General features: G+C 38.1%; 1 protein-coding gene across 1 annotated transcript in view; it reads left to right on the top strand.

Annotated features, from left to right (window-relative positions):
• cacna1fb (calcium channel, voltage-dependent, L type, alpha 1F subunit) overlaps window positions 1-16,196 on the top strand; it is an 80,186-nt gene that overhangs the window by 15,138 nt on the left and 48,852 nt on the right. Inside the window, exons 4-8 of the mRNA XM_073818804.1 lie at window positions 10,864-11,003; window positions 13,512-13,657; window positions 14,900-15,052; window positions 15,141-15,337; window positions 15,444-15,547. Coding sequence (XP_073674905.1) covers window positions 10,864-11,003; window positions 13,512-13,657; window positions 14,900-15,052; window positions 15,141-15,337; window positions 15,444-15,547 — 740 coding nt within the window. The remainder of the gene's footprint in view (window positions 1-10,863; window positions 11,004-13,511; window positions 13,658-14,899; window positions 15,053-15,140; window positions 15,338-15,443; window positions 15,548-16,196) is intronic.

The raw sequence follows: 16,196 nt of genomic DNA, 5'->3' as shown, positions 1-16,196 counted from the left end.
GGCCTTTTTGTCGAGCCTCTCATGGTTCCTTCGTCCCCTTGCTCACAGGCAGGGACATTCCTCAGTATGGCAGCGTGGGCATTCTCGTTCCCAAAGCGTCTCGACGCAGCTCGAGTTACATGGAAGGGAACGTCTCAGGTTACGTATGTAACCCTAGTTTCCTGAAGGGAACGAGACTCTGCGTCTCCTAGCCATACTTCGGCATCCCCGCAGGGCTTGCTGTCTCCAGAAGCTGGCGTTGTACTCCACCGCATGTGTTCTTATGCTTCCCGGTCGGTGACGTCATGACGCCCGTGACGTCTTACACTCTCGTTGGATAGTTGCACACATGATTCAGGATGCGGTCACGCTGGAGGCGTTCCCAAAGCGTCTCGACGCAGCGTCTCGTTCCCTTCAGGGAACTAGGGCTACATACGTAACCTGAGACGTTTTTGTTCATTTCTCAGCAAGGTTTGTTCTGACTATGACTATACAGAAGACCAGCGGCTTGCATTTTGTATAATATTGCACAACCACTTGTTCAGAATTGGGACAATATTAGTTTTTTCCTGCTGTCAGAATGGTGGTTTAAATAAATAGTATTAAATTAGAAAAGATAGTTCAAGTAGAGTCATTTCAAAGAAAGATGCTTGGACTGTGAGACTTCAGAAATCAAATGAAGAATATATGACACTTTTTTGCTCTCCAGTGCTAGCCTGGCTAACGCCAGACCACGTTATGACGTCGTCATGATTCGTGGTCTGGGAACCACATGTTCATTTTCTCGTATTTGAGGCGTGGTTTACGAATGCCCAGAGCCGTTTATTGGGCGCTACGAATGTCTATCATATGCGCCTGTGCGTAGCTCATAGCCAATCGTTTCAATCATACCGGATGACGTATACAGAGCGATGGTTTAACGCTAAAAGTTGCTCTTTTTTCAAAATAAACTTGCGTTCTAAACTACTTAGAACACTATCTAAGGGGTCGTTCACATGTCGCGTCTTTTGCAAGCTAAAGTTTGTTATTTCAAATGTAGACGCGCGGTATGCGCGCGCATAATGGAAGTGACGCGGTTGCGACGCGCTCGCATTTTCCATGCGCAAGCTACAGAGCGGTTTGGAAAGGAGAAAGCGACGCGCCTAGCGTTTTCCACACGTTTTTAGGCGCGACATGTGAACGGCTGCATCGAATGATAACTTGCTGCCATGCTGGATCCATAGTTATAAACAAACTGCTTCGGTGAGTCGCATAGAAGGGGTCATCGTCTTGCTGCTCCCTCCCCGTTCTGTGATTGGTTCCCTATCTGAGGTGAAAATTTGGTCCATGGTTTCCATGCTGCCTTCTAGAGTTGGGGTACTCGGACTTGTACTCGGACTCGAGTCCGGTCTCGAGTACAATTTTTAGCGGACTCGGACTTGTCACAGACTCGGATGCATTTTGACTCGGACTTGACTCGGACTCGAGCTTTTCGGACTCGGGAATTATTGCCGAGTCCAGCCGAGTCCAGGGACAGTTGATGGAAATTTTACTGACTCGATGCATTATTACGAAAGTGACTTTCAGTATTATTGGCATGTGTTTTAAAGTCTTGCCGGTACTTGAAAGCCTACCTCTCAGTCAGCGCACAATGCTGAATTAAACTCTTTCTCTATTGCTACACACTTACACGTAAGGTAATGTCAAAATGCATCGTCTTGGAGAGCATTCATGTAAATGCTATCGGTTTTGTGTTGAGTTAGAAATACAGATGTGTCAAAATATATGATCTGTGCGTCCGGTCTTAAAGCGACAGCAGTGTAAACCTGCCACAGACTGCGTCATAATCAAACAACAAAATAAAAAGAGAAAATCACTCACTGCTCTTGATTGAAGCAGTTTAGCAATTTTAATAAGAATCATCTATATTTATTATATACGGTGAAGATTGTAGATAGTTTTATTTTTACATTTATTACTTCATTAAATGTTTGTAGTACACTATTTCTGTGGTATACTTTACTATATAGATCAATCTGAAAAACGTATAAAACTATTTCATTTGTATTTTGATTATTATATTTATTTATGCTTTTGCTTGTAATTAATTATTAGACTGTTTATTTTCCTTCAGTAAGCTTGAGAATGTTTTACTTACTTACTTGGGTGTGCATTAATAATTCAATGGCCCGTTGTCAATAGACCAATTTGGAGTAGACGTTACAGTTATGTCAGTAAAAAAATACTATTTAAACCTATAACATTTTACATTTACCTATTTTATCTCAGAATTCAGAATTTTTTTATGTCGTTTATATGTTGTATTTAAGACTTTAGAACTCAATTTAACGCAGCAATAGCAAGTTTGTCAGTTCTGAGGGAAAAAATAAACTCATGACTTTAGCTGAGAGGAAAAGGGAGAATGTATTTTCTTATCAGAATTGTGAGATATAATCTCGAAATTGAGAAAATAAAGTCAGAATTTTATTCTTTTATTCCATGACTTCCATGTCATTAACCCTCACAGCCTCATTTTCATCTAAGAAAAATATGTCACTAGCTGTCCATCTCTTCACCTACCCCTCCCTTTATCACAGATTAATTATTTTACTCGTAGGTACAGTCCTGTCCTTCCCTTATAATTCCCACATTGTCCTTCCCACATTCTAAAAGCTGTTTCACTCTGAAATATGTCATAATATCAAGTCAGTCATAACTTCTGTTACATGACTTTAAGTTTGCTGAGCAGGACACTAATGAGATGGTGTGAAATAAAAAAATAAAAATGGCAATATGCAACAGAGGTTTCCTTTTGTTACATTTAAATTGTCATTGCCTTATTGTAGTTGTACAAATTAAAACAAGGTTAAGATACTGACAAACAGTAGTTTTTAGTTGGACTCGGTCGGACTCGACTCGGACTCGACCCATTTGGACTCGGACTTGAGTCCGACTCGCCCCATTTTGGACTCGGACTTGACTCGGACTCGACTGGTTAAAGACTCGGACTCGACTCGGACTCGACTTACGTGGACTCGACCCAACACTACTGCCTTCCAGCGTGAATAAAATCGCGCTGCGCGGAAGGCAGCATGGGGACACCCAGGCTACTCCAGTGCATGTATTAGATCAAAAATACAATTAAAACACCAATATTGTGACATATTATTACAATTTACAATTTTTATTCTTTTATAAAATAACTAGATCTTATTGACCCTAAACTTTTGAACACTAGTTTGCATTTTGTTATCCCTCTGAAACACAAATGCACAGAGAAACACACACACACACTTACTCATAGGGGCACTGGCCTCAAGCACAAGAGAGTTTTGTCATGTGACTCACTTCAGCCACACTATTTTGAGTCCTACCGCTGTCCCAGTGTCGGAAATTTCTAGAAGCTTTGTACTTTGAATATAACAATTTGAAAATCAGGTGCCATTTTGAGGTGAAAATCCTTCTTTTTTGCTGTTTGATGATGTGGTATTACTCTGTAATCCCCCTCATCTCACAACCTCTCATTGTGTCCCATCAGAGAGCGTCACATTTGATCCACTCAGCAGCCATTCTTAAAGGCACAGTTCACCCAAAAATTTAAAATTCAGTCACTGTTTACTCACCCTCTTGTTGTTCCAAACCTGTATTACTTTATTTCTTCTGCGGACACAGAAGAAGACATTTTGAACATTTATCTCCACTGGCTTTCATTGTATGGGCAAAAAAAAACATTTTGGCATGTGGATGAGTAGATTTTGACATAATTAGCATTTTCGGTTCAAATCTCCCTACACAGAGTGTTACTGTGAAATCAGCACCTTATCTGCTTTAATTTGGTTGCACATTAGTGGCATCGAGGAAACAAAATGCTGTTTTTCTCCACGGCTGCAGTGAGGCATGCAACAATGCGAGGCTGCATGAGCTTGTGCACACTACAGCTTCACTTCGGCATGCAAAGGTCACTGAGATGAGAGCGAAATCGCAAACGAAAGAGAAGTGCCCCTAGCTATCGTTTCTCAGTAGGGGTCGGACCAAATGAAACACCTTTCGTTTAAGTTCAGAAATCCTTTCTCCACATCTCAGCACACAAGCACTTTTAGTGGACTTTGCCAAATCATCCATGTGAGCCTCAGAGTTTGTCCCGCTGTCATCTCGAGTGTACAGGCGCGTGTGACTGCGCCCCATTCGTACTGAAATGCTCGACGTGTTGTGAAGTTCTGTAGTGGAGGGGATCTTCCCTAAGGCTTGTGTGAGAGAAACAGGAAGAGAAAGAGAGGAAATGAGAGAGGAGACCAATCGAGTTGCATGCGATCAGGACCCTGAACACGACCCCCCTCGGGCATTGCCTCATGCCTGTCCCATCAGAGCCTCACTTTCTTTTTATAGAAGAAGAATTTGCATTCAAATGCAAGAGAAGTGACACTGCAGTGACAAAAGAGCCACAGCAGGGCATAAATGTGCAACCCAGATGAGAGATCACAGTGTTGCATAAACTAATGAACAAATGACAGTGGTTTTTTTTTTGTGAGGTTGTCATATTTACTTGCTGAACTGCATACATCATTTCAAGTGAAAAAAAGATTTCTAGGAAGCGAAAACATAGTGTTGATGTTTAAAGTAACTATATAGGCTTTGGTTTTAAGTAAATGGCGTTAGCCTTTGTGTCAGCTGAGAACACAAATGACCCTAATAGTGACTTAAATGTTTATAATAAAACATCACAAAATATTAAATAGAGCTAAAACATTTCTAAATTTTAAAAATGAAAAAGATCTAAAAACATACTCATTAGTTCAACTGCTTTGACTAAACAAAAATTACGAAATTATTCAAGCGCAAGTGCTTTTGGGTATTCCTGCAGTCACAGTGCTTTTCAGCATTGTGACTCATGCTAAAGTAGCAGATGTAGTGATATGAAGTTCATAGTACTTATCTTTTCTGTCCATTGCAGTTTTTATAATGTTTTTATTTAATTGTTACAGTTTACATGTTCACAGTTGGACATTGTCAGTGGACTACTTAAAAGAATTATTGAGTTTAAAGGGAACCCTGAGTATTAAAGGGGTCATCGGATGCAAAACTAACTTTTACATGTTGTTTGATCATTAATGTGTGTTGCAGTTTGTGTACACAACCACCCTACAATGATAAAAATCCACCTAGTGGTTTTTTTAATCTTTAAAAGTAATATCCCCTTTTTAAAATCAGGTCATTCTCAGCTTCTTGTCTTGTGACAAAACACAGTTGATTGACATGAGCATCTTACCTTAGACCCGCCCTCACCGAGCTGAAACAGTCCGAATACGATTGCCATTGTGTCGACTCAGGTGCAGAGGAAGACTCTAATTGAGCAATTGAGGTGTTCTGTTGTTGGATGTAATCATGAACATAGCAGTAGTCATTTATTCCCGACATCTGAGCCACTTAATAGGCAGAAGACAACGTTACTTTCGTTTTTTTTTTTTAAAGGAAAGTCCCGATCTACATATGCATCTATGTTCGTGTGAATCATTCCTAATGCAGTTTTACCCACAGCAGAAGTGAGTATAAGGGTTTTTTTATGCATCTTTGCAAATGGCCTTTCTTAATAATGCGCTTGTTGGCAAGTTTCGCCGATAAACGCAGCTAAATGCAGCTAAACGTGGCTAAATGCGGCTAAAGTAAACATTACAGCTCCTAATCCCTCAGCAGAGAGGGGCAGGGCAAGCAGAGCTCATTTGCATTTAAAGGGCCCATGCGTAAAATGAGCTGATATTTTGCAGAGCTGATTTTGACAAGGTAAAAGGGTGTTTTTTTACACTACTATTGAAAAATTTTAACCAAAGTATATTAGAGACTTTTCATTAAGACCCTAAAGAATCATATGAACTTGTGGAAAATGGGCATCCGATGACCCCTTTAAGACTTGTATGGCTTAATATGACATAAATGATGTCTCTTACTGAAATATGTTGTAGAAAACCCATAAAATATTTACTGGCATTTATTTTTTTTAAATCCACATTGTTTTATACATATTTTGGACTGTGGGGGGCGCCATTGTTTCGATGACGTTGCTATTTTTACTGTAACTAAACTTGGAATACACAACTTGGAAAATAAAATACTGATACGATGCCACATTATGCAGATTTTGGTTGTAATTTTTAGTCGAAGGAGAACCAGAAAAACCATGTAAGTCTTCACTGCTTTCCTAGTGATAAGAAGAGGAGAAAAGAATGGGAAGATGCCTGTGGATGAATAAAACTTCCTAAAGACCTGCGTCTTTGTTCTCTCCACTTTAGCCTTGATGCCTTTGAGGCTTTTAGTAGACCACAGCTACTGAAAGAGCTTAAAAATGGCAAAGACAAGAAATGCTAGATGCCATCCTGGCAGGATGTAAACATGCCACACTTGTCATGACGCCTGAAGCAGTTTCTTAGCGTGGATTTCACTTGATATCCGGAAGTGTTTAGACTCCTTGCGGGGGAAAATCGATGGTATATGGCATTTGGTTTAAACCTACACTTATATCCATTGCCACCTGTAAGCTCTTTCAGTAGCTGTGATATCACTATTTTATTTTCTGAGTTGTGTTCTCCAAGTTGTGTTGCAGTAAAAATAGCAACAGGTAGCGCCAATAGCTCACAGAGTGCAAAAATTTGACGTCTCCGAAATAATGGCGTCCCTCATGGTCCAAAGTATGTATAAAACAATGTGAATTTTTCAAAATATGTAAATCTTTCATTGTTTTTTTACTACATATTTCATTAAGAGGCATAATTTATGTTATATTAAGCCATAAAAGTCTTTAAAGGGGGAAAAGGGTGTTCAAAACGAATTTAGAGGGATAGATCACCCAAAAATGAAAATTCTTCTATCGTTACTTATCCTAATTTTGTTCCAAACCTGACCTTCTTCTGTAAAACACGAAAGAAGATATTTTGAAAAATATGTCCAAACAAAACTGAGGCCCTCAGATTTCATTTGTATAGACAAAAAAATCTCAAAATGTCTTCTTTTATGTTTCCCTGAAGAAAGTTAGTCATATAGTTTAATGATGATATAGTTTTCTTCTTCGCGGGAACTGTTAAATTAAACTTCAATTAAATTAAAGTTCAATTAAAGTTCAAATAATGCTTTTCTTACTTAGATTTTTTGTCTTGTTTCCAGCCAAAATATCTAAAAATTCTTAAATCAAGAAGGGTTAAAATTATTGTCGTGTTTTCAGAAAAAAAGTCAAAATTAAGTGTGTTTTTGCTTGAAACAAGCAAAATAATCTGCCAATGGGGTAAGAAAAATAATCTTGTTTTCATTTTCAAGTAAGATTTTTTTGCTTACCCCATTGGCAGATTATTTTGCTTGTTCTAAGCAAAAACTCACTTAATTTCGACTTGTTTTTTCTGAAAACAAAAAATTTCCTTCTTGATTTAAGAATTTTTAGATATTTTGCCTGGAAACAAGATAAAAAATCTAATTAAGTAAAGCATTTTTTGCAGTGCACAGCAGAAACAAGTTTTGAAATCGGAAAACAAAATAATGCGTGATGCAAGTTTAATCTTAAATTCAGTATTTGAAAGATGTCAAATTCACCTGCACTCTCATCCTCTTTGCATTTTTGTAGGATAACAGGACACCTAAGTGATGTAAAAGAGAGAGACAGGGAGGGTTATAAAGACAGCGAGAGCAGAGAGAGTGGTGGTCAGGGGAGATTGTACGAACTGCCTGTTCGTTTGGCTGCTCTAAATGCTCTTGGTCCTGATAAGCAGCTTACTCTTCCTCCCCTGTCTCTCATCACCCTTCCCCCATCACCCCATCCCTCTCTCTCTCTGTCTCTGTCTCTCTTTCTCTCGCTCCATCTTTGTTCTGATGCTTAAAGCCACATCCTGGATTCCAGGTGCAAAGGAGGGGGCATGTATTTAATGAGTGTGTGTTTGCTGTCAGTCTCTTCTCTCACAGAGCTGGTTGGTCTTTCTCTCTGCCATATTGTTTGTTATATTTTACTGTCCATCATCTTGGCTTCAGTTGTCTTCGGTTCATTACTCAGAGGCATTCAGCACTCTGAGCTTGTATATCTAATTACTAGGGCTGTCAATCGACTCTGAGTTTTAATTGAAATAATTACACAATTTGCAGATTAATTAATTGAAATAATTGCGAATAATTGCACACATCAATATGTGCTGAGAAAAGCCCCCAAAAGAAGATCATTCAAAGATGTTTCAATGTTATGACAGACAAGAAATGCACTGAATAGATAGAAAGTGACTTTTAGTCAAAATATTACCTGTTACCATTTATTTCACTGGCTTACATATATATACAACTTATTAAAATAATAAATTAGCACTGACATATGGCAATCCAAAAAAGTAACTTAAAACTTAAAAAATAAAATAAATATTATTATTATTTTTTATGCAAATTAATTGCATTTATTTGTCTGCCATTATTTTTTATTTTTTATTTTTGATTAGACTACATAAACATTAACTATGAATTAATCAATCATTCGTTTGTAAAATAATACAAAAGAAATGTTCTATAGTCTATCTGTGCATCTATGGAAGAGAATATGAGAGCGTCAGAAATAGTTCACGGACATTCTGTTCCTGTCGGTTTGCTTAAAGCTTCTGCATACTTCAGACAGAGACATATGGTCCAGCAAATGGACATTTATGCTGTGTGCCACTTTACATTACATCAAGTACAGCAGTGAGTATGGTTGTTATTGTCCATTTGGTATTGTCCTCTGTCCTTTACAGATGGTGTGGGTTTTTTGTGGTTAATGTGCTGTCTCTGTCTAAATGTTTGTTTATATGAAGGGAGTATGTGTGTGCACACAAGTGTGCCGCCACAGTGGACAGGATGCTGTTGTACGCCAGCAGCAGCAAATGAGAGGGAGGGAGAGAAAGGAGAGGATGACAGATTAGTAATCCTTTGAAACGCTCACAGATTCCCCATTTTGAAGGCAAGCTCTAGCTCTAGACCTGCCCTCTTTTGTCTCTCTCACTCGCTGTGTTGTGAACAGGTCACGGGGTCATGCCAGTCCACACACTTACCTAAATATACAGCCTAATTTTTACTGTCAGCAATTAATATGCTAAATATGCAATTTTCTATTGCATTCTGCTTTTGAATATTGATTTGATGGGATGATTTGTGTGCCTCAAGTTAATTTTTCATGAAATATTCATAATTTTAAAACTTAATTTGTCAAAAGGTAATTAAAAGTGCTTAAAACCTTTTATATATATGGATATAATTTGCTTTTTTTTAATCAAATGTAAGTTCATGTCCCAGGAAAAACCATGCATTAAGAGCTGGAAACTTTTTTAATTTGAAGATCAGGGCAAATTTAACTTATTTTGTCTTCTGGGAAACATGTAACTATCTTCTGTAGCCTCTGAAGGGCAGTACTAAATGAAAAAAATATGATATTTAGGCAAAATAAAAAAAAATATATGTACATCTCCATTCTGTTCAAAAGTTTTCACCCCCTGGCTCTTAATGCATCGTTTTTTCCTCCTTGAGCGTCAGTGAGCATTTCAACTTTCTGTAATAGTTGAATATGAGTCCCTTAGTTGTCCTCAGTGTGATGGATCTCAAAATCATACAGTCGTTGTTAGAAAGGGTTCAAATAAACGAAATGCTGGAAAACCGAAGAATTTGTGGAACCTGGATAATTTTTCTGAAGAACAGCAGGCAGTTTAACTGTTCAGGACAAATATGGGACTCATGAACAACTATCACTAAACCAAAAAACCACAGCTGTAGATCATTCAGGTAAGAACACATTATTAAGAATCGAATGTGTGTGTGTGTGTGTGTGTGTGTGTGTGTGTGTGTGTGTGTGTGTGTGTGTGTGTTTGTTTTTGTGACATATCAGGACACAAATTGGTGTAATAACATGGGTATGACATAGGTATTACAAGGAGAGGGTGACTTATGAGGACATTGCCCATGTCCTGTGTGTGTGTGTGTGTGTGTGTGTGTGTGTGTGTGTGTGTAAACTTTTGAACGGGGTCATTTTTATAAATGTAATTATGTTCTCTTGTGGACTATATGTAAACATCTTTTAGCTTTGAAAAAATGTGTTTTAATTTGTTGTTTACTTTAATTAAAGTAAACTAAATAAAAGGGTAATTAAAGGTTCTTAAAACCTTTTATATGTATGGATATAAATTACTTTTTTTTCTCAAATGTAAATTCATGTCCCAGGAAAACCAATGCATTAAGAGCTGGGGGGTGAACACTTTTTGAATTTGAAGATCAGGGAAAATTAAACTTATTTTGTCTTCTGGGAAAAATCTTCTTTAGCCCCTAAAAGGCAGTACTAAAAAAATGATATTTTTGCAAATAAGAAAAATGTACATTTCTCTATTCTGTTCAAAAGTTTTCACCCCCTGGCTCTTAATGCATGATTTTTCCTTCTGAGGCATCAGTGGGCATTTCAGCCTTCTGTAATAGTTGCATATGAGTCCCTCAGTGTGAAAAGATGGATCTCAAAATCATACAGTCATTGTTGGAAAGAGTTCAAATACACAAAAAATGTTGGAAAACCAAAGAATTTAGGACAATCAAGGGACTCATAAACAACTATCATTAAACAACAACAACAACAAAAAACAGCTGTGGATCATACGTTTAAGAACACAGTATTAAAAATCAAGGGGATGTAAACTGGGATGTGAACAGGGTCATTTTATCAATTTAACTATTATTTTCTCTTGTGGACTATATGTCCACATCTTTTATGTGAAATATCTTATGCAGGCCAGTACTAAATAAACAATAACATGCATTTTGTATGATCCCTCTTGGTAAAGTAATAACATTTACCAGATTCTGAAAGGGGGATGTAAACTTTTGACCTCAACTATATGTGTGTATTTGAGCCGTTCTTTTTTCTTTGTGTCTCTTCAGGAACAAGTTGAATATGTGTTTTTGATCATCTTCACCATCGAGACGTTTATGAAGATCCTTGCGTACGGCCTCGTCATGCACCCAAGCTCCTACATTCGCAACGGCTGGAATTTACTGGACTTTGTCATCGTCATTGTAGGGTACGGCACCATCTACATCACTCTAGCATCCATCCCCACTTGTTTATTTACTGTCCTTTTCATTTAAAAATGAGTCATAATAACCCTGGGTGACATCACAGCCTTTCCTTCCATGATTCACTTGCAAATTAATTTTCGTAGCTGATTTTTATTCAGGTTGTGTAATGCCCAACAGCAGCTCTCTTATTCACAATTCTCCTCTTGTCCTGCTGTTGTCTTTACCTCTTTTTTTCCTCATTTCTCTCTTTTCTCAACCTCTCTCTCAGATTATCTGGTCAGATCTGGCTGTCAATCCTCTCTCCCGTTCGCTCGCTCCCTCTCTCATTGTGTCTTAATCTGACCTACAGAGACTAGGCGCTACCCTTAATTTCACAAACCAGGCTTTACAGCTTTGTGGTAGATGTCTGTGTATGTGAGAAGTGTGTAAATGCACATTTCATCCACTAAAAAAGAACCAGTCTTTTATAGTACGTTGCTATTTAAACTAATTTTCTTCCTGTGCACACCATAGAGTGTATTTAAAGAGCGACAATCCCCAGAGCTCTGTCCGTCCAGCTAAAATAGGACTAAACAGCTGTTCTGAGGTCATTAATGGCCAGTTGGTCAGAGTGATGGTTAATTATCTAAAGGAAGATGACTGTGCCAGGCATTTAGCATCTTTTTGAGTATAATTTTGAGAGCTTTTTTTAGTATTGATTAGAGATTTCATTAAGCTCACAGACAGGGCCGCTAATGGGCAGGTGGATCTGTTCCAAACACACGGTATTACACATCATATTATTGCTGCTTATAATACTGATGCCATCCTAAGAGTATTTGTGCATGCATGTGTATGCATGAAAGCACAAAGATAGCTGGGATGGGTGCCACAAATATTGCTGCCCAGCCAGCTTTCACAACACTTCCCTACGATCATTTGGGAATCAAATTTTTGCTAGTCACACCGTATGTTTTCCATCCATGAAACAAAAGGACCTAGATTGTAAAAGAGTCAATTGGACTGGAGTGGTTATGCTGTTAGTTTTTTATTCACATTTGTCATCTCATATTTGTTAGTTTTACTGAAACGGCTAAATTTTAAGACCTTTGTTCATCTTCAGAACACAAATTAAGATATTTTTGATGAAATGCGAGAGCTTTTTGACCCTGCATAGACAGCAATGCAACTACCACGTTCAAGACCCAGAAAGGCAGTAAGGAGATTGATAAAATAGTGAAATAAATTACGCATGCAAACAAGGTGCAGTGCATCCAGGTTCTACATTGACTGACACAAAGAGAAGAAATTGTTAAATAAAGTAGCTAATTTTGTTTTCTTTGTGCAAAAAAAGTATTCTTGTAGCTTTATAAAGTTAGGCTTTAACCACTGATGTCACATAGACTATTTTAAAGGATTATTCCACTTCCAAAATAAAAATTACCTGATAATTTACTTGCCCCCATGTCATCCAAGATGTTCATTTCTTTCGTTTTTAAGTCGCAAAGAAATTAATTTTTTGAGGAAAACATTCCAGGATTTTTCTCCATATAGTGGACTTCAATGGGGATCAACGGATTGAAGGTTGAAAATGCCGTTTCAATGCCGCTTCAATGGGCTCTACACAATCCCAGCCAAGAAATAAGGGTCTTATTTACTAACATATTCTGTTATTCTAAAAAAAAATACAATTTATACACTTTTTAACCTCAAATGCTCATCTTGTCTAGCTATGAGATGCGCAAAAAACTCCCATCTCATTTTCTTTTCTGACTTCAAAATCGTCCTACATTGCTGCAGAAGTACCAACCCAGTGTTTACAAAGTGAACATACAAAGAAAGTCAAATGTGCGAGAAGGTAAAATAGCGATGTCGGGTGATGAAGTTAGAGAAGAAAATGAGATGGTAGTTTTTTTAACCTACCCTAACTGTCTTAAACCCGAATGCACAGAGTACACATGCGCCTTGCAGAGCTAGAAAAGACGAGCATTTGTGGTATAAATACATATTCAAGAAAAGGACTGATCATTCACTAGATAAGACCCTTATTCCTTGGCTGGGATCGTTTAGGGCCCTTTGAAACTGCACTGAAACTGCATTTTTAACCTTCAATCCGTAAAGCACCATTGAAGTCCACTATATGGAGAAAAATCCTGGAATGTTTTCCTCAAAAACGTAATTTCTTTGCGACTGAAGAAAGAAAGACATGAATATCTTGGATGGCATGGGGGTGAGTAAATTATCAGGAAAGTTTTATTCTGGAAGTGGAGTAATCCTCTAAAGATGTCCTAACTACCTTTCTGGGCCTTGAACGTTGTAGAGTCATAAAGCTTTAATCAAAAATATTGTAATTTGTGTTATGAAAGTAAACAAACGTCTTACAGGTTTGGAACAACATGAGGGTGAGTAATTAATGACAGAATGTTTATTTTTGGGTGAACTATCCCTTTATTACGTTTTACATTTTATTATTTAATACTTTTTTAATGAACCGTATTTGTGTATATGTTTTTGTTGTTTGTATTTTGCAGGTTGTTCAGTGTGGTGTTAGAAACTGTTACTCATAAATCCGGTGAAACAACTTCCCACACGCCGGGGAAACCGGGAGGTCTGGATGTCAAAGCTCTCCGAGCCTTCAGAGTCTTACGACCCCTCAGACTGGTTTCAGGAGTGCCCAGTGAGTTTGTGTTTGTAACAGAAAGAAAATTAAAGTTAATCTGAAGCCTGGTTTAATCTGGTGTGCATTGCTATGAACTATTCAATGGTATTGTACCCACACAAGAGTGTTGTTATTGCTCCTAAAAAGGTATTCTGAGAGATTTTGTTTGAGGTGATGTGCTTGTGTGATGCACTAGTGTTTTAAACCATTGTAATATTTGTGCAGTGACCAGAGAGGCTAGTGTAGCTTGATATCTCTATCATTATATTTTTGTCCTGTTCATTCAGCGTCATTAACAATGAGCTTGACTCATGGTTGCAACCAGCGGCTGTGCTGTTTTTCAGTCATTTCAAAATCGGGTCCAGTGACACACACTCCTGAATCATTGACCAGCAAACCAAAAAGCCATTTATTGCTGGTGTCTTATTGTCTTATTGCTTTTGTCAATACTAAAGTGATGATTTCAAAGAGCGCTGTCCATGGTGCTGAAAACACAATTCCATTAGCTACTGTACAACAGAGCTCTGAAGAAGCTGGTCAAGATGGCATGGATCATGTAACCCAATGGCTTATTCCATCACAGTGTATTTAGAAGCTGTGGTGGGGATCTTTCATGCCTACCGGCATATATGATGGTATCTTACCCTCATGTGCTCGCCTGCACGTTAATCCTGGCACTTTTCCCAGTGAGGCAAGGTGACATTGAATGAGGACACTTCTTCTTCTTCTTCAAATATCCATTACATTTGCCAGAAAACACACATCCTCACTGTGTACAACTGTAGTGCTATTTTGTTTTGGCTGACATTGTCTTGATTAGAAGTAAATTGATGCTGGTGTCAGTCAATCAAAATATCAACCACTCAGTCAGTCATTTATATAAAATGTTTGAAAAAATAATGGTGAAAAAGATTCTTCCTGGTGATAAAGTGTTTTTGTTGACTAATAAAGTGAAGTCAGTAAAATTATTTTCTTTAATTAATACTTTTATTCTGCAAGGATGCATTAAATTGATCAAAAGTGACAATAGAAATTTTTTGAACATTAGCGTATATGCCTTGTTAGAGAAAAATGGACTAAACTAAATAAACATGACTTAAAATGTTGATGTTTTTTGCAAAAAAAAAAAGAAAAAAAAAAAAAAAAGATGATAGACATAAACTGTCAGAATGGGAATGTTTCTTCTCATGCACAAAATACAGATTTCAGATTCTAGGTTGTGCTCCATTATGATGATTTCTCTGCTCTGTGTGTGTCCAGGCCTGCAGATTGTGTTGAACTCCATCATGAAGGCAATGGTTCCCCTGTTGCACATCTCTCTGCTTGTCCTCTTTGTCATCATCATCTACGCCATCATCGGCCTGGAGCTCTTCATCGGACGAATGCATCGCACTTGCTATTTTATAGGCACAGGTAACCACACACACTCACATAAAATATTTATGTGCATTTTCTGTCACTCTCTGTCTTTCTTCATCTGTCTCTCTCTTATCTTTCTTAGATAATTATGCGGACGACGATCCACTGCCATGTGCGTTTGCGGGTCACGGTCGCCAGTGCCTTAACAATGGCTCTGAGTGCAGGGGAAAGTGGGAGGGACCAAACGGTGGCATCACTAACTTTGATAACTTCTTCTTCGCCATGTTAACAGTGTTCCAGTGCATCACAATGGAGGGGTGGACAGACGTCTTGTACTGGGTAACTACGTAAGCTGTGTGCTGTAATGGTCCATAATTATCTTTCAAGGAAGTGATTGTGTGTGACACTGATACAGCTGCCTTTGCTTGTCTGTTCATCTCTGTAGATGAATGATGCAATTGGTTTTGAGCTGCCGTGGGTTTACTTTGTCAGCCTGGTCATCTTTGGATCCTTCTTTGTTCTCAACCTTGTGTTGGGTGTGTTGAGCGGGTGAGTTTATAGGGTAGATGAGTTTGTGGAAAAGAGTGTATGGGTGTCATTTTTTATATCACTTTTTGCCAGACTTGTAAGTCTTAACATAACATAAATGATGTCTCTTACTGAAATATGTAGTAAAAAACCCATGAAAGATTTACGTTATTTTAAAAAATCCACATCGTTTTATACATATTTTGGACTAAGGGGTGTGCCATTATTTAAAGGAACCGTATGTAGGATTGTGGCCAAAACTGGTACTGCAATCACTTTCAAAATACGGTAGAACGGTGTATCCCCTCCCACTCCCCAACTGACTCGAGGTTGCCAGCTAAGCTCCAACGGCAAGTGACGAGTCCTACACAGTAATTTGTTTTTCTTCTGTTAATTATGTTTATGCTTCACAAGAGATGTTTTGCTAAGTAATTATGTATCGCAAAAATTTACAGATGGCGATTAGCCAAATATTTCGTAAAGATGTACTGTAATACCACATTTCAGTCGGAACATAGATTGTTTTCATACCCTGCTAGTGGTGCGATATAAAGCTTTTTATGAACGCATTTAGCACGGGCGCCCGTGGAAAATCCACTGTGTACGGAAGCAAAGTTAGCCAAACATAGATGAATCTTACCTGTTCAGGAGAAAATCAGCAACGATGGCG

The sequence above is a fragment of the Garra rufa genome, chromosome 15 (genome assembly GCF_049309525.1).
Source record: "Garra rufa chromosome 15, GarRuf1.0, whole genome shotgun sequence".
Classification (NCBI taxonomy): domain Eukaryota; kingdom Metazoa; phylum Chordata; class Actinopteri; order Cypriniformes; family Cyprinidae; genus Garra; species Garra rufa.
The sequence above is the reverse complement of the archived record's forward strand: the minus strand, read 5'-3'. Positions and strand labels throughout refer to the sequence as shown.